The sequence below is a fragment of the Pteropus alecto genome, unplaced genomic scaffold (genome assembly GCF_000325575.1).
Source record: "Pteropus alecto unplaced genomic scaffold, ASM32557v1 scaffold13, whole genome shotgun sequence".
Lineage (NCBI taxonomy): Eukaryota > Metazoa > Chordata > Mammalia > Chiroptera > Pteropodidae > Pteropus > Pteropus alecto.
This window is the reverse complement of record NW_006434373.1, coordinates 11,252,518-11,274,571: the sequence shown is the minus strand read 5'-3', so window position 1 is coordinate 11,274,571 and position 22,054 is coordinate 11,252,518. Positions and strand designations below refer to the sequence as shown.

The 22,054-nt window shown below is 39.7% G+C and overlaps 1 protein-coding gene across 7 annotated transcripts in view; it reads right to left on the bottom strand.

Annotated features, from left to right (window-relative positions):
• DOCK9 (dedicator of cytokinesis 9) overlaps positions 1 to 22,054 on the bottom strand; it is a 242,404-nt gene that overhangs the window by 53,346 nt on the left and 167,004 nt on the right. For all 7 annotated transcript variants that reach the window (XM_015587356.2, XM_015587359.2, XM_015587358.2 and 4 more), the window contains exons 20-33: positions 21,713 to 21,836; positions 21,240 to 21,361; positions 20,058 to 20,144; positions 19,616 to 19,705; positions 18,219 to 18,334; positions 17,883 to 17,952; positions 16,608 to 16,733; positions 15,958 to 16,029; positions 10,833 to 10,979; positions 10,535 to 10,618; positions 9,791 to 9,902; positions 5,511 to 5,689; positions 5,163 to 5,276; positions 2,884 to 3,004 (exon numbers count right to left, since the gene is read on the bottom strand). In XM_015587356.2, coding sequence (XP_015442842.1) covers positions 2,884 to 3,004; positions 5,163 to 5,276; positions 5,511 to 5,689; positions 9,791 to 9,902; positions 10,535 to 10,618; positions 10,833 to 10,979; positions 15,958 to 16,029; positions 16,608 to 16,733; positions 17,883 to 17,952; positions 18,219 to 18,334; positions 19,616 to 19,705; positions 20,058 to 20,144; positions 21,240 to 21,361; positions 21,713 to 21,836 — 1,564 coding nt within the window. The remainder of the gene's footprint in view (positions 1 to 2,883; positions 3,005 to 5,162; positions 5,277 to 5,510; positions 5,690 to 9,790; positions 9,903 to 10,534; positions 10,619 to 10,832; positions 10,980 to 15,957; positions 16,030 to 16,607; positions 16,734 to 17,882; positions 17,953 to 18,218; positions 18,335 to 19,615; positions 19,706 to 20,057; positions 20,145 to 21,239; positions 21,362 to 21,712; positions 21,837 to 22,054) is intronic.

Below are 22,054 nucleotides of genomic sequence, written 5' to 3'. Positions count from 1 at the left end.
CTCCAACTGAAAGGCCCGGCTGCTCGTGCAGACTGCAAGAGGGGACTTTTGGCATCGTGGTCTAGCAAGCTGGAAGCACAGTCTCCCAAACCCAAGCTGAAGATGCCTTTATCTGGCAGCTCATTACAGACTGGCCATGGTCAGGTTTCGGCATGCAAATTAGCTATTGACTAAGACACTTCTAAGTTAATTTATCCCCCTATCTAATGCTCAGGTTTATCCACCACCAAGGAAGGAAAGAGCCAGAGGAATTTGAAATGTAAGTGAAGGACGGACTATGTAAACCGCTGGCTACAGGCTGCACTCCCCAGAATAGAAACGATGTGACTGACTGTCACAAAGCGCAGGTGAAAACCCTATGAAAGAACTGTGAGGTTTCTTCTATACTCAGAGAGGAAAGACACATACATTATGAGCAAATTATAATTATAGTCCTAATACAGTTGGGCTTCATATTTAATGTAGAAGACAGAGCTCAGGAGAAAGAAGTCCTTGGTAAAGTGGAATTAAATACTAAATTCTCAGAGTTTCAGGCTCAATTCCAGAACTACAGTCTTAATCTAAGACAAACAGATGGAAAGGCAATAAATCAAAATCAACATGCTTAGAATTATGTTCCTATTGTGTGTGTGTTTATATTTAAAATACTGGCCCAGCGCAAAACTTGAAAAAAATCTTAACATGTAAGTAAAATGAAAAGAAGTTTAGTTCTCCTCTCTCCTCTTTGTACAGACAGCCCAATGCAATATGCCACATAGGTAGTAAAAGGAACCCTGAGCCTAAGAATGCGTGCCTTTCAAACGAATGTTACCTCAGAGTCCTCGTGACCAGCAATAAATCTGTTTTGGATATTTTTATGTACCATGTTCCAAAAACATTTAAAAAAAACCCTCTGAGGTGGAAATAAGATTTCTTCTAAATGGAGATGGAAAGAGAAAGTCTACTTTTGAAGGAAAAGCACCAGGACTGAAATCAACTGGAAACTCCTTGATGAATAAAAGCCACCAGAGAACTAGCAAACCCAGCTCAGAGGTGGGGCTTCTCTGGAAGGCACTGCTAAAAGAGAGCAAGGATGTAAGTCTTTAAAGATGGGGGAGATATCAATAACGCCTGAGAATAAATAAGTTTATTGTGGTGAATTTCTATGAAAAGTGGATTCAGATCTTGAAATTCAAGGGAGTGAAAAGAGACAATGAGTCTCAAGCACTTTTCATAACTTCGCCATGAACACAGAGCAACTGAGTCATGCTGAAGATACCCGATGTTTCATCTTGATGATCTCAGTGCATCCCAAACACTAACCAGGTGGATAGGAAATTGGAAAATAAAGTCAGAGTCAAAATATCACCTCATTCTAGTTACATAATTTCCACAGTCTTGAGTCCTACAGAGTGAGTTCTGGTCAGGGAGTTAAGATTTCAACATGATCCTAGATCCAGGGACTCATCTAACTGGCTACTGAGAGCATATCTTGAAGCATGAACAATGCTAAAGAACTGTGCTCGTTATAATGGCAGTCAGATACTAACACTGAGTGTCTACCGTGCCCAGCACTGCACACATCGTTATTAGCTCTTCGTCCCTCACCACGACTCTGTTTTGGAGATGCGGATACAGGGTGAAGAGGATACACATCCTGCCCATGGCATAAGTAAATGCTAGGAGTCCAGCTAGCTCCACAGCCACATCCGCCCGACTTTAAAGCCAGTGTTGTGAGCCACTGCCGACAAAAGCCTCTGGAGAGAGGCCCTTCCCGGCTCCTGGGGCAGCGGCTGCGCATACGGGCACAGCAAGGCAAAGAAGACAGAGCGAAGGCTCCCGGAGAAAGGCTAAGGGAAACACCACGTGCCAGGCTCTGCTCTGAGCACAGTGCAAGAATTAACTCATTTAATCTTTATGACACCAAAGGAGGTAAGTATAATTATGAAAACTATATATGAACATAAGTAAGATTAAGGATTGGTATTGGGATATTGTAGGATAAATCTGGGTATTAGTGGGTGGTTCCCAGTTTTCTACTCTTCCTGGTTTCATCACCTACATGAAACTGCATGTTAACAACAAGACCACCGCCAAAGGTAAAGACAAACTCAGAATGAACAGTCTTGCAAGTTAATCGTCTAGGACTGCCGTTTATTCTGCCTTGGGAGTTAGTTCCATTAATTAATGGGTGGTCTAAGCACTAGCCATAGCAAGACGTTTCATTTATTCCAGGTGCTATATAAAGGAAAAGGAAAAAGACAGAATAAGCCTGTGAGTATCTATGACAATTCAGTGAAGACATGTATTTTTTGTACCATTATTTTTATGAAGGAACTGGCACAGGGGCTCAATTAGTCAGAATATTAATAAGTACATTTCTCAGGCATTTTCTTTTGAAGAAAACTACTCCATTTGGATCTTGATTTATGCCATCTGTTTTCCTTCCCACGGGGGCCGCTCGTACATTATTTCAGATAGAAAAAATATTCCAAGAAAGAGCACTTTAGAAAACCAATTTCAGGACTGCATTCTAACCATAAACCACTATCTCCTTTAGGAATTACTGTCTCATTTCAACTGAATTGCTAACATGAAAAAGGAATCCTAACTCCACGCATGTACATGCAAAGACATGACTTTTCTGAAAACATAAACGCTCCAATTTAAAGATTCAAAGTGATAAATTAACTTAGGCATTAAAAAGCAAACAGTACAAATACAGTAGAATTGGGATTTATATTTCAGTGCAGGGTTGATAGGTTTCAGTCGTTAACTGTCAAAACAAGGAAGAGAATTATCAAGGCAGAAACTCAGACTTCAAAGTTCTAATTTGAAAGCTACTGGATTAAAGACACTTTCGGAATTAAATAGAGAGAAGTGGGTAAGAGCACTGAGCATTACCAATGCCAGAGATAGCGCCAAAGAGATCTTTGTGCAGGTTGTTATCCAGTGTGTTTCCAGACTTCTGTGGTGTCACTAACGGGTTTACAGCTGGCAAAGTAAGTGATTCCTCCTTCACAGTCTGTCAAAGGAGAGAAAGAGAAGAAATAATCAAAGATGATTTCAAGAGAGTCATCAACTGTTCTTGGAATTGTGAGGCTAAGTGTTAGAACAAGACAGAACAGCCTGACAAGTTAAATGTGCCTGAGTGGGAGCAGCAGTGGCACGAGGTGTGACAGGGAGGAAGGTGGCAGTGGATCAGAGAAAGAGTAAGAAGGGAGCACAAAATATTTATAGTCAGGGTTGCGGAATCTTGGTCCATGAAGTCATTCCTTTCCCCAAAAGGTCTAGCATCTTTCCCTTTCCAGAGCTCCGACATCCAACACTATTCTTTAGATTATTTTTGTTTGTTTTTTCTTTCAGAAAAAGCTTCAAGTGCTCTGATTGGAATACCGGTTTTTCTCACATTGGAAATCCTCCCAAATGAACAACAGTGACAACAGTGACTTATCATAGCAGCAGTGAAAATCTCTGCAAGTTTGTTTGGAGCTTCACCTCAACTCTCAATCAGTGGAAAAATTGTGTTAATTTTGAAGTCATGTCATAAAAGAGATTTTTCTTTGTGAAAGCCAAGGAAAGACCGTGTGCTCATTTTTCTCATGACTGAAGCAGTACAGAGAGGTAGCATTATGTCCTAAATTACTTATTCTGATTAGAAAAGGTTTAGAGAATACACATGTTGTGCAGGGTGAAATACAACGTTGTACAGGGTGAGATTAGTGTGGTGCAATTCATTTAAGGACAGTGAAAGTTTATGCCTTTTGAAACCACAAAAAACCATTCTACAAATATGGCTCACCTCAGTGCACATTAGGAGATTTATTCAGAGGTGGAGAGATAGTGTAAAAAATGCATCACTGTTTGGGAAAAAGGGACAGAAATACACAAAGGAAACTCTCCAAGTGTACACTATATTAGCGGTCCGCAAACTTTTTGGCACCAGGGACCAGTGCTCCTATGAGAATCTAATGCCTGATGATCTGAGGTGAAGCTGAGGAGGTGATGTTACCGCTGCAGATACAGATGAAGCTTTGCTCACTCTCCTGCCGCTCACTTCCTGCTGTGTGGCACAGTTCCTAATGGGCCACGGACCGGTATAGGTCTGTGGCCCAGGGGTTGGGGGCCTCTGCACTATATGACAAAGTGGCCAGATTAACATCTGAGTTAGTTCGTGGGTCCAGAATAAAAGGGAAAAGGAAATTGCTAAACTGGTAATATCTGTCCGAATTAATAGCAGATTGTCTCCAACCAAAAAGTTTTGAGATAAGTTCTGGGATCTTCCTTCAGTCAACTTAATTTCCAATACATTTTAAAATGATTGCATGAAGATAATAAAAATTAAGGTGGTCAGTTCTTGGAGGTGAGAACTGGCCTTTCTAATTTTACAGAAAGAAACTTTAGCCCAAAGAGGAGGCATTTCCAAGACTACATTGTATGTTACAATCAGAACTAAGCTCCCATAACACACAGGTTAGAATGCTTTTTAAGATTTTAACCTCCCGCCTCTATAAATATTTATCGAATACAAAAAGATAATCCTGATGTCTTACAAGATGTGGGCCATCAGGAAAGCATGGTTTTTATATAATGATTTTTAACAAGAGTTGAAGGTTTACTGATTGGCCTTTAGTCAGAAATGCAATTTACCAAGAGATTATTATGGTTTTAGTGGCAAAAAAGGAATGGGCATGTACTGGGTCGAACAGTGTCCCCCAAATTTATATCTACCTATAACCTCAGAATCTGATCTTATTTGGAAATAGGGTTTTTGCAGATGTAATTAAGATGTAAGGTAAGGTGAGGCCATCTGGATTAGGGTGGACCCTAAACCTAATTTCTGGTATCCTTATAAGAAGAGAAGACACCAGAGTCACAGACACAGACTAGGGAGAAAGCCATGTGAAGATGGAGGCCACGACTGGAATGATGCAGCTATGAGCCCAAGAACGCAAGGATTTCAGGCAGCCATCGGAAGCTAGCACTGAGGCAAGGAACGTACTATACACAATCAGAGCCTCCGGAAGGAACCAACCCTGCTGAGACCTTGATTTTGGACTTCGGGCCTCCTGATTCTGAGAGAATAAATTTCTGTTGTTTTGGGCCACCAAATTTGTGGTACTTTCTTAGGGCAGCCACAGGAAATGAATATAGGCTTTGTTTATGTGCATATGCTTACGTACATTGCCGGGGTTCACAGGGAAGGGTGACACATCCCTCACATTGATCCGTTGGACATTTTCAATCAGCAGACCAAACAGAGGCAGGTAGAGAGTGGCTATCCTTGCTTGATGGCTCTGAAACAAAGGCACACATTATATATTTATCCCAGCCTCTGAAAATTTAATGACAGACTGAGCTGGCACTGGCTATCTCCTATATTTCTATCCTTCCAGTAAAGACTGCATTGCATAAACAGGGAAAAGTCTTAATGCTGTTACTACTAATTTTCTAAGCTGTTACTTTCTTTATATTACTTAAAAGAAAGGATATTTATCAACCTACGTTTCCTTCCTTTGGGTACCACTCACCCTTGATGCGTATCTGTCATCAAAAGAATGCTTTATCAGCAGATTCTTGAGCACGCTGATGGCGATCAGCCGGACCTCCCTAAACTCCTGGAGGGCAGTCCCCACCTCCCTCAGTAACAGTCCCACCAAGAAGTGGTTTCTGCAGAACTCATCTGTTAATGAGTAGTCAAGCTGGAGATCTGAAATGAGGGTAGAAACCGCTTAAGTTAGAGAGAATGTAATGCTCTTTAAATAAAATAAAAGCCAAACCAAACCCACCCTCTGCATTCAGCCCACCCTGTGAGTGTCAACAGATGATTAGACTTGGCTTCCAACAGGAAAGGGTCGATTAGCTAAAATACAGCTCCTTCTTAACACATGGAACGCTTAAATGAAAACAAACTTTAAATAGAAATAATTGCACTGGATTTTGATTTTGAAACATATTACATCTTACATAATTATTAAGTTAGTGAATAGTTTTAGTACCAGTTTTCAGAATATAGAACATATATTACAAATATAATTTGGTTATTGACATGAGGTTAAAAAATAAAGTCATCATAAATTGACAGTATTATAGAGGAATGATCTATGGATGATAAACATAATTAAAGAAAGAATAAATATACACGGTCTATTAAAATGTTCTTTACTAAATGAGTTCATTTACCCATTTCCTGGTCATTAATACTCCCATTAAAATCCAATGTATTTAAAATTAACGAGTTAGCATATAACCTATTTGTTTTGCTATCAGTGAATAAAGAACTTACTGTAGAATTTAAAGAATATAAACTCTTAATATTTCTGCCCCTCTAAAAGAAAATTAAAAACTAATATAAACTAAACTGGACAAAACACCAACCTATGCTACTAAATCATCAGCAAGCTGAACTACAAAACTGAAAGCTCTTCTAGAAAAGAGGGGGAAGCAAACGTGAAATCTACTGAGGGAAGGCAAATAAAAGCAGCTAAACATCATTCTGAAGCTGAAATACACCTTCTCAATAAGCTGTATCCAGGATTTGAATTCTTACACTGTGCCCATTATTAGAGAACAACCTATAGATCCCTCCTTTGGCTTTAATTCCATATTGACACTTCGGTACTTCTAAATCTATTTGAAATACCAACCCAAGTCCTATAAAACCCTTTAGCTGAAGCAAGGGAAAGATTATTTACCTTTCCAGAACAATCATGTCCACTGTTTACATTAAGCCCAGCTTATCCAAATGACAGTGCACAGCTTGAATTCACATAAACTCCTTAGAAAACTATTTATGGGTTTAACGCTGCATGAGTGCATGTGTTAGTGTTTATGGCTGTCTCTGTGCCTGTCTGTGTGTGTGCAAGCAGAGAAAGAAGAGGAGTGGGCAGTGAGAAAAAAGAGAGGAAAGAGAATGCTAAAAATATTTATTCCTATCAGTGTTGTAAGGTAAATTATCTGTAGGGAACCCACGCCTGTGTGCCTGAGGTCATTGTTGTCACTAAATACCCAGCAGTCTCCTAAGAGTTGTGCAAGTCTGCTGGGCACCTGGAGGATTTGCACTTCACTCAGCCGGCATCAGCACTGTCTAACCACCGGGCATGGAGAGCTGCCTCAGCACCGTGACAGGTGGAAAGTATAGAGAATCATGTACATATCTGTAGGGAACCCACGCCTGTGTGCCTGAGGTCATTGTTGTCACTAAATACCCAGCAGTCTCCTAAGAGTTGTGCAAGTCTGCTGGGCACCTGGAGGATTTGCACTTCACTCAGCCGGCATCAGCACTGTCTAACCACCGGGCATGGAGAGCTGCCTCAGCACCGTGACAGGTGGAAAGTAGAGAGAATCATGATCCCCAAGTACATGTGGGCTAGTAACTGACTGTGAGGTGAAGGAGGGTGTGATGAGGTTTGAAGTACAAGACAGAAAGCAATTAGTTCCAGTTGGGGTGGGTACTGGGAGAGGGTGAGGAGGAGACCAGGCAGGCACCACATAGGAGGTGCCGAGTGACTGGGTGGGGAGGAAGATGAGGATTCCTCCAGGGAAGTGGCTATTTAAGGTCAAGGTGTGCTGGCTGGAAAATTACTGTTTGGCTATCGCCCCATGGGGGCATAACGCTCTAACAATAAGCTTTCTGCTTCTGAAACCCCCGCTTGCACAACCGACCTGTGGGTTAACAGTTAGTAAATAGAAGAAAAATAGACTTTTGTGTTCAGACAGAATGAGGAATGGGGTTTAGGGCTTAAAAACCCTGTACCTCTACATTTCGGGGCTGCTTAATTTGGGGTCTGCATAACCCTGGCAGACCCAGCTGGCTGAATAAAGAGTGTGTTTCTTATAACTCACTGGTTTCTGGTGGTCTATGCGTCTATCGGGGGCTGGCGGCTACAATAAAGGGTGTCAGGGGTGGGCATGCCATGTTTGAGGAGCTGGAGCAGCAGGTGTATCTGAAATGTTGGTAGTGGGGAAGGAGGCCAGACAGCTGGACTGGGGTTGGATCGCAGGATGCTGAATAATCGCTGTTAACCTCAGCTCAGGATGTTCTCTTCCAGAACTGTGGGTGGCTTGACCACTCGCCTCTTCCGTATTACCATTTTCCTGGTCACCTTATCTCAATGGTCACCCATGTCATACCCTCTTTCTCTGCTTTGTTTTTCCCTCCTTAGCACTTATCACCCTCTAACATTTGGTATATTTTCCTTAGTTAAAACAGCCAAGGATTTTCATTCTTGTGCGGATGATAAAGGGGTTCCATAGAAAGTAACCTCACAGGATGATATCATAAATTCCTAAATGGGCAGGCCTTGATGACTAGTCACGCCCCAGGGATATAACTTTTTTAGTAAAAGGTTTATCTTTGCCTTAAGCAAGCCCTTCCATTGTTCTTGTGCACTTAGGTTAACGCCTTTGAAATAACTACCCTCAAGAAAGCATATAATCTTGTTAACTATCCTGTAACCGGATTCCTGCCTTGCTTTCTTCCACCTTCAGGTAATCTTCCTTACATTCCCACTTTAATTCGAAATGCATAAAGAAAGCTGCAAACTGCCCTTCTAAGAGAAGCGTTTGAGATCTTGCTCCCGGCGATTGTCATCAGTTTGGCTCAAATAAAATCTATTAAAAATTCTTTACAGTTTTAATGTGGACACTTGTCCACAACAAGATCCTGAGGCTAGACACAGTTGGTACTGGGTAAATATTTGTTGAATATATAATGCCAACTCCAGGGCCACAATTCCCCTTCTCATTCCTGAAGTCAGCCTGAGTCTGTTTTGGGGGAAATATTTCGGTCTCTAAATGAATGCCTTTGTGTGTTTCTCTCTAAATTTCAGTCAGTTGATTTAGGTGTTATTAATAGTTTGGTGGCATCCTTCCACTTTTTCTCTCCTTTAGTATAAATAATCCTGAGCACACACAAGGCACTAAACTCAGTAAATATCACTTGACAAACCTAACAGACTAATTTGATTCATTTGATTTATTCAGTAAATATAAAGAAATCTTTATGAGCTTATCCTTCTTCAAACTTAAAGAGTATACAAAACAGTTAATAAAGACTCAACATGCAAACACAAAAAGCATGTGAAAAGCCATGTTGCTTGTGATTTAGGTTACTGTTACCACTATGGACAAGGGCTATGAAAATGGTAGAATAATACATTTTTGGAGTGAAGCAGGGCTTTTTGTTTGTTTTACTTCTCAAAGAACATCCTAGAGGATCCAGGTGCAAAAGGCAAGGTGCCTCCCCGGTATGTTACAGCAATGTCTTAGCGACAGTGAGAACACATTCGCTGGTTTATCATGAGTTTAAAACTGATCCAAGTATATGGGAAATGCCTAAATGAAAAGCATATGAAAGCATTTCAGCAATCACTTGCATTCTTTTTCTTTTAAAGGAGGAAAATGCAAGAAGGCAAGCATCACACCCCACACCTACCTACAGGAGTTTCATTTGACTCCACAGTTGGTGAAAGAAAAGCTAATTCATGAGAAAAAAGAAAAAAATGAAACAAATAAAAATAAACTACAGTAAGTAAAATGGATTTCTATTGTTTAAGCGAAGGAATTTTTCAACGAAAAAGAGTCGCACTAACATAATCTATAGTCTGCTAAGTTTGCGGAAAAGTAAGACCCCCATGGAGCATTTTATCAATATTTTTAACATAGAAATCTACCAAGAAAGAAAATTTAACCCATCAATGGAAAAATTAAAATCCTGATGTCATGTTGGGATCAATTCTCTTATTTTATTAAAAATAAGTGGCTCTCTTAGTTGAAAAGACTAAGTTAATATGTATAAAGATAAGATTACCTTGGTATCTTTGAATCCTGCCTTTTCCAAATGGCATCGGTAAATTCATAGGAATATAATGTTCATGATTGCATACGACACGGAGAAATTCAAACTTGTATTCAAAGAGGGTCTGCAGGACAAAATGTTTAGTCTTAAGTTAAATATCTCACTGGATATTTTATACAGCATCCTAAAAAGACATGTGAGAAATAATACACCCAGTCTTTAGCTTCTCGACCTTCTTGGAACTGCATGTTCTATGCTATTTTAGATTTCAGAATGGCTGCAGGGATTTGTTTGAAAATTGAAAACACACTTCATTAAACAATGTTCTCCACTGACTTTTAGAGTGTTTATTGTTTATGCTCCTCATACTTCAATAAAGGATTTCAGGCAGCTTACAATTATAGACGAACTGGATAAAATTAAAAAATGAGTAAGAGAAAGGCTACAGGGTTACTTCCCTTACCTTGCTAAATAAACTGTGATTCCCAACACATACACTTTTAGTTTTGCAGTTGAGAAGTCATTTCAGGTATTTATGAGAAAATCAATATGGATGTTTATTTCACATTCGGAATTACTGTGTCCCCAATATCTCACACGTTAGTGCAAGTAAATACTAGTTTGTACGAGTTAGTATCTTAAAGAAAGGAGAGTGAGTAGTGCCTCTGGGACTGAAAGAAAATTCTGATGAGAACCAAGAGAAAAAGGCGGGTTTCTGGAAGTGAATCGATGAGACAAAAAGAACACACACACTACCTTGGGATCTCCTGGAGCAAAGCAGCTGATGTAGTTGTTGATCTGCTTGAAGACGAAGCCCCTGTCCATGAAGGTGAAACATCTCTGTGAATAAACAAGCCACAGAGGTAAGTATTTAGGCCCAAACTTTTCAAAAAGTTGGGTTCCAATTCCTCTTTATTGTTAATAAGTTTATCTTTAGCATACAGACATGCCATTGACATTGAGCAACTAACTACTAACTACTACACACTAGTCACTCTGCTAGAAAGAACATTTTAGTCACTTAGCTGACACCCTCTTGCCGGAAGGTCCCTACCTTTATGAAGACAGCGAGGCTATGATTCGCATTCTTAGATGCCTCTGGGTTATCCCGAAACTTCTGAGTGATGTGTGGCGTCAGCATATTCACAACCGTTTCCACGGCATGATGATAGGATGCAGGAAATCTCTGGTTTCTCAATAACTAAAGAGAATTCAAAGTGAATATTCATTACTTTTTAAGTTGTAACCTTTTGGTTAAGTTGTAATCTTATTTATCTAAAGTTAGATAAGATGAATTATCCTTTCTTCTCTCAAAGTACTGTACAAGTATTTTAATACTTCCAATAGGTGCTGTGGATTAGATCTGAGATCTCAAACTTTGGCGTGATAAAGATCGCCTTGAAGATGTTTAGAAATGTAGAGATGTGTCTTCACTCAAAGATGCGGATCAGGAGCTGCATTTTTACTGAGTACTTTTGGTGATTCTAATAGCTGTTGCCTCTCAGAGATTTCTTTAGACAACACTGCCTTAGGTTTAAGCTTCAAGTATTCAAACTGAAAATACACAGGTTGGTGATTGTACATTACCAGTTGACACTGCTTAGAAGCAGATCTCTTTGAATTAACTTTATATAATAATTTTTCCCCATCAGGAATGCTAACCTAAGAAATTACACCCAGACCACTCAACAGTTAGCTATCACTTACTGTTTATCTTCTACACATCAGGAAATATATTAAATGTTTTTATAAATGTTTTTATGGGGTAGCAATAGGTCATACCCTTACAGGGAAAACATATGTCTTCCCCTTCCTACTGGCTCCACATGGATGTGGTGGTGAACCCGGTTAGACCAGGAGGACGAACAGTACTCCAGGTAGACAAAGCAGTGAGGCAGAAGGAGTCTGGGCCCCCAAAAAACTTTGTGGAACAAAACCCCCGTTCTAGCTTGGACTTTCATGTGAGAAAAAATAAACTTTTTTTCTCATTTAAGTCACTGTTATTTTAGATCTCTATCATAGCAGCTGAACCTACAGCCCTAAAGCTTCAGATATCTCAAGCATAACTCATCACCTCCGGTCTTCACTGGTAAACCATGTCCTGATTATCTCTCTCAAAAGTGCCACTCTTCTCTACTCTCAAACTTAATGTCTAGGTGGCCTCCCATCAGCCCCTACTCAAATCTGATGTTACTATGTTCTGTTTTCTTAAGTCAGGTTCACTGAGGTTTAATTTACATATACGAAAATTAACCCTTTTAAGATATCTGGTTTAAGAGAAGTCCAAATAGTTCACTTACAACATGAACCATACCATCCTTCTCCTACTTTTCAAAGAAAGCTCTTTCCTTGCCCAATTAAGCCAGAAAATGGTTGAAGGTTAAACAAGTAACACTTAAGGGTATATATATTCATCCTATCCTATGCCAGGTTTTCCAAAGTCCTTGAAATATACCTGTGGAATGCCAGCAATTTGCTTGATTCAGTGTGGGAGGAAAGGAAATTCAAAATGAATCTGCTGAAATTATAGTTGCTAAATATAAATGATAGAAAAGAAACACCTAAAACATGTTACCCACAGAGGCAGAGTGGGGTTGGGGGTTGCGAACTCCTGAGTAGGCCTCAAAGAGGTCTACTCAAAAACTGCTATTTTAAATTCCGAGCACATGTCACCTATGAAACACTTGAGTCTAGCAAGGAAATTGCTTATTTTAAATAGCTAGCTCAAAGAGAACTAGCTATTCTGACCTACAGCCCTCCTTAGCAAATGTAACAAAGTGTAGTTTGATTGGCTGGGGATGAGAAGGTGGACACATGTGGCCTCCATCTTCAGAAACAGTGTGGCATTAGAAACAAGCAAAGCAGCGGGGAAAATTTATCCCTCCACGTAAATATGTACCAGTCGGAATGACCCTACTAACACCGAGAGTACACACTAAAGGCCTCAGCTCACCATACACTATGCCCCCAAGTGCCAATCACTGTCAGTTATCTTTGGGAAGGGCATTTTAAGCAGCACCGAAAGCATTCTCTGGCTCCTATATGAATCCGTGGCCTAGGTGCCCCTACCAGAAATGTGTGTGCCTAGTCATCACACTTTAAGAAAGACTCATCGATGAGTTAAAAAAACAGGTCAGGATTATAAACTCATTGGATTAGATTTATAATCTTCAATCAAAAAATATAAAAAATTCTGAGGGGATTTGATCATGATTTTGGAAAGCACCAATGTATAGGAATGGTGAGCATGAACTTGTTCCCTAATTCAGAACACTGGGACGTACAAATTTTTTTTTTTTTAATGAGTTTATTTGAGCCAAACTGAGAGCGTATGCTGGTGAGCAAGATCTCAAATGCTCCTAAGACATACACTTCCTAAGACGAAAATATAAGACAGACATAAAAATACCACTTCAAACATATAAAACTCATTACTCCTAAGACATGAGGCAAACTAAATGAAGGATTCAAAAAATGTGAGAGAAGTTTCTAGATCAATAACGAGCGATTTAGGGAAAAAATGGCATGGTGCCTGGGGTGACATCGAAGTGGAATTCAGCAGGGAGCATTCCAAAAGTGAAAATGTCCACCTCTCCAAATGTAAGTGGGTATTTTGAATCTCTTTTTATAGTAAATTATGTTATGGTTAAGCTTCCTCCTTTTGGATGCCAGTGTTTCTTTTCAAACTGAATAACAATTTTAAAATAAACTACTTCTAAAAACTCTCTGAATATTGTTGTAGGACTAAGATACAATTAACTTACAAAAAAGGTTATGCATGGTAGCATTTGTGTGGTTTGTTCCAAAGAGATCCAAAAACAAGCTACGTCCCAGAGGCGCTGGAGAATCAGGTTATAAGGCTGGAAATGACAAAACATCTGGGAGAGGCTGATTCTGACTCTAGCACGGATTCTTGGCTCTGCCTACTGACCTTGGGCAGGTCACTACGCAGGTCTATACACTACCATCTCAACCTATGCGAAATAAGGGAGGAGCTGGACCAGAGGGTAGCTTCCAGATCTCTATCATCCCTAAAGTTTATGGTTTAATTTGGCATCCTGAGGAAATAACACATCCAGTTAAATTCCTTTATTAATCTTCTGTCACAGTTCTCAGAAAGATGTCATTGATATTAGATTTTAAATACACTTCTTGTGAGTGTTTCCGAAGTGTTCATTACCTCCGTGACCATCACTCCCACGGTCTAACTGTACAATTTCCCACCTAAATTCCATGAGGGCACAAACCACACCCCATTTACTTTTGTAACCCTTGAGACTGCATATAATAAGTGTTCAAGGAATACTTTCTGAATAAATCGGTTATATTTTTAAGTATAAACAAGTCATTAATCTCTCTGAAGTGATTAAATTTATTTAGAGTCAAAAATGTTAAAAAATCCAGTGAGGCCTTGCTATGGATTGAATTGTATCCCCTCAAAATTCATGTTAATGTCTTAACCCAAAGTACCTCAAATATGACTGTATTTGGAGACAGAGTTTTTAAAGAGATAATTTAAAGACTGTATTAATTTTATGTTAAATTTAACTTAAGTTAAAACAAGGTCATTATTGTGGGCCTTAATCCAACAGGGCTACTATCCTTCTGAGGAAAGAGAACATTAGGACACAGACAAGAACAGAAAGGAGACAGTATAAAGACACAGGGAGAAGACCGCCATCTACGAGCCAAGGAGCGAGGCCTCAGGAGAAACCAACAGAACAGACACTGTGATCTTGGACTTCCACCCTCCAGAATCATCAGAAAATAAATTTCTATTGTTTAAGCCACCCAGGCTGTGGTAGTTGTTATGGCAGTGCTCTAAAACTAATACAGGCCTAAAGCCTATCCTGCATATGACAACATTTTTAAAAGAAAGGAAATACATCCAAATGACCTGTGCATGTGTGTGTGTGCGCGCGCGTGCGTATATGTATGCATGTACATTTAGCTGCACACTGCCAAGTAAACAATCTGCTAGATTTTCTCCTTGGCAGGCTGTTCTGGCATGATTTAGATGGTGTGCTACTCTGTAGAAGGCAGGGCCCATCTCCATCTGGCATCTCCCTGTGCATTAAAACTAGATTTAAAAGAAAAAAAAGAAAGAAAGAAAGAAACCACCTGGTCAGGCACCAGTGCCTACTCTACTAAAGAAAAGTACAGCCTTAGGTCTGAACCACCGTCCTTCTGCCTGACGACATCCAGCAGCCTTTCCCAAGGCTTCCTCCTAGAGTCCAGATCTCTTGTCCATGGGGCTGAAATCCTGACCCTCACCCCTGTGACTCCTCTCTCCTTCCTAGTCACTGAGAGAGAATGCCAGGCACCACGACTGCTGCTTCCTGCACAAGTGCCTCTATCTCTCACCCAGACTCCTCAAGCCTCCGTTTCTGCATAGCTACAATGCAGCAAGAATTATAATGGCAACCTTACGACTGTGCATTTCTGAAGGAATTTTGCAACCTGGCTACCTGTGTTTACTTCGCATTTTATAAAAACTTATCTACGCTGAGCCTCTGATAGTGGGCAGCCAATCACACTTTGACAAGCATCAGTCCAGAGATGAGTATAGGAACAGCATAGAGACCTAAAGATTACAAAGGTACACATGTCCAGGCACTTTGGAGAGGAAGGCTGGGGATTGACTAAATTATCTCAGAAACCACTCATTGGTTATAGAGGAAGTGAAGTATCATCAGACATTCTCATCTAAATCTCTGAGAAATGTCCATGATGTTCAAGCCACTTAAGAAACACCAGGTAATTATATTTTAAATGACTGCTTAAACTACTATCCCCACTTCAACAGATTTGAAAACTTCTAAGCTAGTCAAAGGAAAAGACACATTTTTCTTTGGATTTAATAACAGTGCTTGAGGAGTGTGGGCTCTGGAGCCAGATCCTTCTTAAAAGCTGGCTCAAAACCTGTTCTCTCCATTCACTAGCAGCATGGCCTTGGGCAGGTAGCTCAAGCCCAAGTTTATTCATCTATAAAATGAGGGGTAAGACTAATACTCCCCCCATAGGGTTGTTTTAAAGCTAAAATGCTTAATTACTAGAAAGAGCTTAAAATAGTACTGTAACTGGCACACAGGGAGTGTTAATAAATGTTAGTTGCAAACACAATGAAAGACACTTTCCCCTAAGAACCGCCCCACAAGCCTTGATATGAAGTGACATACCTTAACTTTGGAGTTCTCTATCAAATGCTGAGCCATGGATTTTATCAAAACATCAAAGAAAAACCATGAATACTGAAAGAAAATAAAAAGATCCCAGTAAGAAAAACAACCAATTAGAAGGTGAGATGTTTACTCTCTTAGGCTGGCCATGTTACTGAAATAAAACAGGTATGACCCCAAAACATGGCCGAACCTTTTGGCAAATTATCGAACCAGAGATGCATGGCAGATGTTGTCCTGTTTTGACATGTTTGACGATAAGTAACTCCATCCCACTAGGAAACTTGGTGCATACACTCAGCATGGCACAACGCAGAAAGAGGCACTGCTAGATTAGATGTGCGGTCTTTCCTCTTGGCTGAGTCTCGTCTGCTGACACATGCCTGTATCATCTCTCACAGTCCTCCAATGATTTGATTATAGTGACTTATTAATACTAAAGAACTCATGAAACTCTTGAGTATAGTAATACTTTACAGCTTTAACAGGAGCACAGTACAAGTGGCAAAGACCTAACTCTGTTATCCCTTTTTAGGAAGTGGTAATTGTCTCTAAAAGCACACAAAAAAGGGTAACTTGATCAAGCTGAGGAATTTGAGTTTTCTTTAATCAACCTCAATACTGCAGTCATGCTGGCCCTCCCAACATACCTTAAGTAGTTTGTTGCTGGTGAGGAAATCGGCAGAAGGTTTGAGAATTGTGGTCATGGATTTGGTCAGTTCTTCATGCACTGTCTTATATTCAGAAGCAATATATGGCTCAGCCTTATAAGCATACTTTGAAGAAAAGAGAAAGATACTTTAATGCATTGGTTCTTCAAGATGAGCTGAAAGCTAGAGAAATTCCAAGGAATGGAGATTAGGGATCGAGGTATGATTGCATGGGTGGGAGAGGAAGGTGTGGAAATGGAAGGTGGGAAGGATGGTTGTCACGTGACCGAAAGAGGGAGCCCAGGATGTCTTCAGGGAACCTATCAAAATATGTGAATTGCCTGATTCAGGTCAGTGATTCTCCAGGCCATAGCTCCACTTCCCAAGAACTTCACAAAATGTGTCACAAGACACTGGGTAACTGATACTCTGAACAACCCAAACTTTATTTTTTAAGCTACCACATAGCTACAATTCATAGAGGTGTTGAAGACTAAATAGGATGTGTGTAACTTCTCAGAACAGTAACTGACACTATGTTTACTTTACTGAATATTGAATGTAAATGAAGAATTTGTTCATATTGATCCCAACAACATCTCTTGCAGTCACACATAGTTATCCACTTTGATGGTGGCCAGAGCTAACCTTCCTATCTTAGAAGAAGCAGTTTTTCTGGAAATTTTAGATAAGAAAAAGAAAAATGAAGACAATAAGCCAGAGGTGCCCAACCTCTAGGCAGCAGACCGGTACTGGTCCCTGGCCTGTTAGGAACCAGACCACTCAGCATGAGGTGAGCGGTGGGCGAGCGAGCGAAGCTTCATCTGTATTTGTAGCTGCTCCCCAGCACTAGCATCGCCACCTCAGCTCTACCTCAGATCATCGGGCATTAGATTCTCATAGGAGCACCGGTGTCTGGTGCCATAAAGGTTGGGGACCACTGCAATAAGCTATACCAGAGGCCTAGATAAGAGTGACTTAAAATTCTTCTTTAAATTTCCATATCATTTGGGTCACATTATGTGCAAAACTCAGTAAAAGAAGAAATGCAGTTTAACAAAATGAAATTAAGTAAATAAATGAATGGCTGCCCCTCTTTGGACTTCCCCTTGTTCAGGTGCAAGCACTGGCTATATGGTACAGAAGAGAAAGCAGAAGTATTAAGTTTCATCTCAAAATACATCCCCAAATAACTAGATTTTTAAAAAATAAGTTCTCAGAAGGAAAATTGGAGAGCCACGGATTTAAATGATTGAGATGGTTTATTTTACATACCTTCACATATGACCTCAAGTGGCTCTCCAATCCTTCCTCATGGCACTGGGCAACCACATGAATAATGACCCTACACACCACAGGAATGAATAAAGCAATGAATAGTAATGTGAAAATGGAAACATTACATTATTATCACAGTAGTAGTAGAACAATGATGATGCTATTGGCACCACAGAAAACAAGGAATTAGATGGGGTCCCTACTTATGAGATCAAAAGAAATTTTTTAAATATAATGTTTAACACATACTAGCATCCCAGATATGTATGACTGTGCTCCAGGTCTGGACAGACTGAAAAAGAAGAAGAGTATTCACATTTCCACCTCTCTCACCGTGTCACATTGACAGCGACTTCCTCGTGAGTTGCTCTGGTGAGGACACGGAATAGCTGGTTTAGGATGGTGGGCAAGAAGGCGATCATCACGTGGCCTTCCATTGCGTGCAGGCTCTACAGACATGGAATACAAGAGCTCGAGTCATCCCTTCAAAAGTAAACCAACCCCAAGCAATTTCCACTCAGTTTTAAATAAGGATGGAAGAAGCCCATCTAAAACAAATGGAAGGCAGGAGCAGGCAGAATAAGAAAAAAAGATGTCCATGGACTAATCCTCAGAACCTATAAATATGTTATGTGGCAAAGGGGAATTAAGATTGCTAACCAGCTAGCCTGAAGAATGGGGGACTCTAAAAAAAAAAGATAGGGAGGACTCCCTGGATTTACCCAGGTGTGCCCGATGGAATCACAAGGGTCCTTGAAAGTGGTCAGAGAAGCAACTTTGTCAGCTTTGAGAGAGGCCAAAAGCCAAGGAATGAGGGCAGCCTTTAGAAGCTGGAAAAGAACAAGAAAACAGATTCACCTAGAGTTTACAGAAAAGGAACTCGGCCCTATTAACAACACGCTGATTTTAGCCCACTGAGACTCTTGTCAGACCTACAGAAGTGTAAGATAATAAATTTGTGTTGTTTTAAGCCACCGAGTTTGTGGTAATTTCTTACAGCTGCAATAGAAAACTAATACGAAGGCTTTTCTTCAAGTCACGTGGCTCTCTGGGGGACTAGGCACAGCGGTAATTTCAGAATCCCCCCTCCATTTTCCTTACTTAAATCCAACTTCTACTCCATTTCTTACATTTCTTATCTTTTGTCCCCATGCCTAGAATACCTGTTTTGCTACTCTCCTTTTTAAAACTGTTCCCCTAAAATCATGTTCTGGATGAAACTCCCCTCAACAAACCCTCCTTGCTCTCACTGTGTCACCATCCTAACTCCTGTGCGAAGCTGGGGTTGGCAACGTGCATTGTTATTATTCTAACCCACCTAGCATGCATTCTCCGAGCTTGCGTTATTTCCTACAATGAACTAGAAATTCCTGCATGGTGGGTCTGAAGTCACTGCTTCTTATGTGCCTATTATTGTGCTTTTTGCCCAGTGAGCACTCAACACAGACGGCCTATGTAAGTGAGTGGTTTTCTATGCGGGGAACAATGTGTTTTAGGACCAGCCTGAGAAAAGCATATGTGGGACTAGGACTAAGGCAGGAGGAGAACTATTTCTGAGTCCCCTTCTTGCCATTATCTAAAACTATATAGAAGCTACTGATGTGAGAGCATCTAGCCATGAGCATCCTTGTAATGATTCCAAAGGGTAAGAACAAGACTCGTCATGAAATAGAAAACCCAGCCAACTCCAACCTCATTATAAAGGGGTTACTAAGAAAGCCATTTGATACCTTAAGGTACTTTACAAGTTCATTCCCTAAGGCTTGGGCTCCAGATTCAGTTTTCTGACAGTACTGGAAAAAATTATGTAAATGCTGATCCTGCGGGGAAGAAAGAAGAAAAGAAAATGAAAGCTAATTAGCATATCTGCTATGGAAATAGGAGTATTTGCTTCTTGTAGCTTTAGATTATAAAAATGAAAACATCACAGAGATAAAAATAAATTTAAGAAAAGATTTCGAAGATCCTCTGACAAAAGAAGAAAACTTTTGAGAAATGTTACTTGTACTATTCATTTATTTCAGTACATATGAGCACCTTGTACTTTCATTCTTTAAAAGATCTATATAGAGTAAAAATATATCCATATAACATATCAATTACAATTCTGTTTTGCCAAAAAATCATACACAGTCATTCACAGAACAATCACTGCTAATTTTAAACACTAACCTGAGTATATATCGTGGAAACCAGATGAGTTGAAACTTTTAGCAGTGGCTTGCTTCCATCTACCCATTTAATTTCTGGACCACAATGCTGAAAAAATATGGAGGAAAATACATTCCGACAGATTAGTGATCTTCGAACACATCATGAATGAGGGTATTGATGAGGTGCTGAAGGCCCAGACAGCTTTGGTGACTTGATAGTCATGCCTGGCTCACAGCATTTTCAACCAGCACTAATTTTTACCTACTTTCTTCCCCCAAGTTTAATGCTCTTCTTACTGAATTTTCTAAGTTTGTGTTTGTTTGTTTGTTTAGTTACAGCTGTTAAGACTTACTGTCCACTAGAGAGAGAAAGAATTCTATTTCACCAATGACTTAACCATATTTGAGTTCAAGATTCTGAAAAAGATGGCAGAAGGTACCAGATAAAGCAAATAGGACAGTAAGTACTCCTGCACAGGGAAAGGGGTCAAGCATCTGTTTGTGCTTATTTCTGAAACCTCCATTTTTCTCATGCTCAAACTAGGAATTATAACTGTTATATGATTTACCCTTATTTTGGAATATTTTAACTATTTGTCCATAACGTGGCCCCAAACTTGGCACTATTTAAATGCAGAAAAACATTAAAAGCCATTCAAAATGAAATGAAACAGATCTTGTGTAAGCATGTTATAAAACTGAAATCTATAAAATCTAAGATGGTTAAAAAGAATGTAAAAGTAACAAACCACTTGAAATCTGAGACAATTTGTTGAGGCTTCAACAAATCAGAAAGGTATCACAATGGCTACCACGTGGGTGAGAGATTTACATACTAGACTTACATAAAGCTGAAAGACAATGCCTAATCATTTGTATGACCCTAAAAATGCATCTTTATTTGAGTATGGCTAGTTTGTGGGGAATTTCTACCTCATCCAGTATCTTCAAGTCCTCATTTCCTGATGAGGCACTGCTACTTCTGGGCGTATACTAAAATGCTCAAACTATCATTCTAGATTGTGATACTGTTAACAACACTGCCTTTCAATGGCCTAAGTTTATCCGAAAATGAATAACTAAAACCAAAATGTTGGGATTGGCAAGTATACAGAGTGCTTTTTTTGTGTGTTTTTGTTGTATTGGTTGATCTCTAATGTTTCTGAAGGAATTGGGATAAATCAGTCTTAAAGTTCTATACCCTGCCCATCCCGAGCTCCTGGTAGCCAAGGTAGCCAGATGGGAGATTGGCTGAGACAGGAATGTGTTGCTCGTTAGTCACCACCCTTCCATCTTTCAGGAGAGGAAGCCAGGAATATCCAACTGTTGAAACAAAGAACAGAAAAATTCACTCTATGAAAACATATGACAGAAGGCCAATGCTACTAAATTGCTTGATTTTTTAAGAACTGTCAATATCAATGAGGGTAAGAAACCAAAAAGGCCCTGAATATAGTCTCTACACAACAATGCCTACAAGGTACTCTGACTGCTTTGGAATTAGAATTCTAAAACTATCTTTTATAAAACTTTACATATCCAAGCCAGGCATGCTACCTTCACAAACTTCATGTAAAAATCCTTTGCAAAAGGATGCAAATTCAGAATTTAAATAAAATTTATGAACCTAATGTGTAAGTTATAAACAAACAAAGGAATGATGAAATTTCAAACCTTGTGTTTCAACAATATCTTTCTTCTTTGTGCTCCCTTTACTTGAATTATCACAGCTGACATGGAAGAATGTGAACAACAAGTGGTGCTTTTCATGTAGCTGGGTGGGCAATTCTATTTTAATCTGCAAGGAAGACAAAAGAATAATTTTCCTATTATTAAAAAACAACATTTCTTGGTGAAAGAAGCCACACAGCATTTCACCCAATGCATAAATGTGCATTTGGTCTCCAAACTGATAGCAACATTTGCAGTCAAAGAAATGTGAGACTGTAAATTGTGCTAAGGAAGAAATGGATCCTTAATATATTGTTAGGTTGTTATGGTCTGAATGTGTCTCCC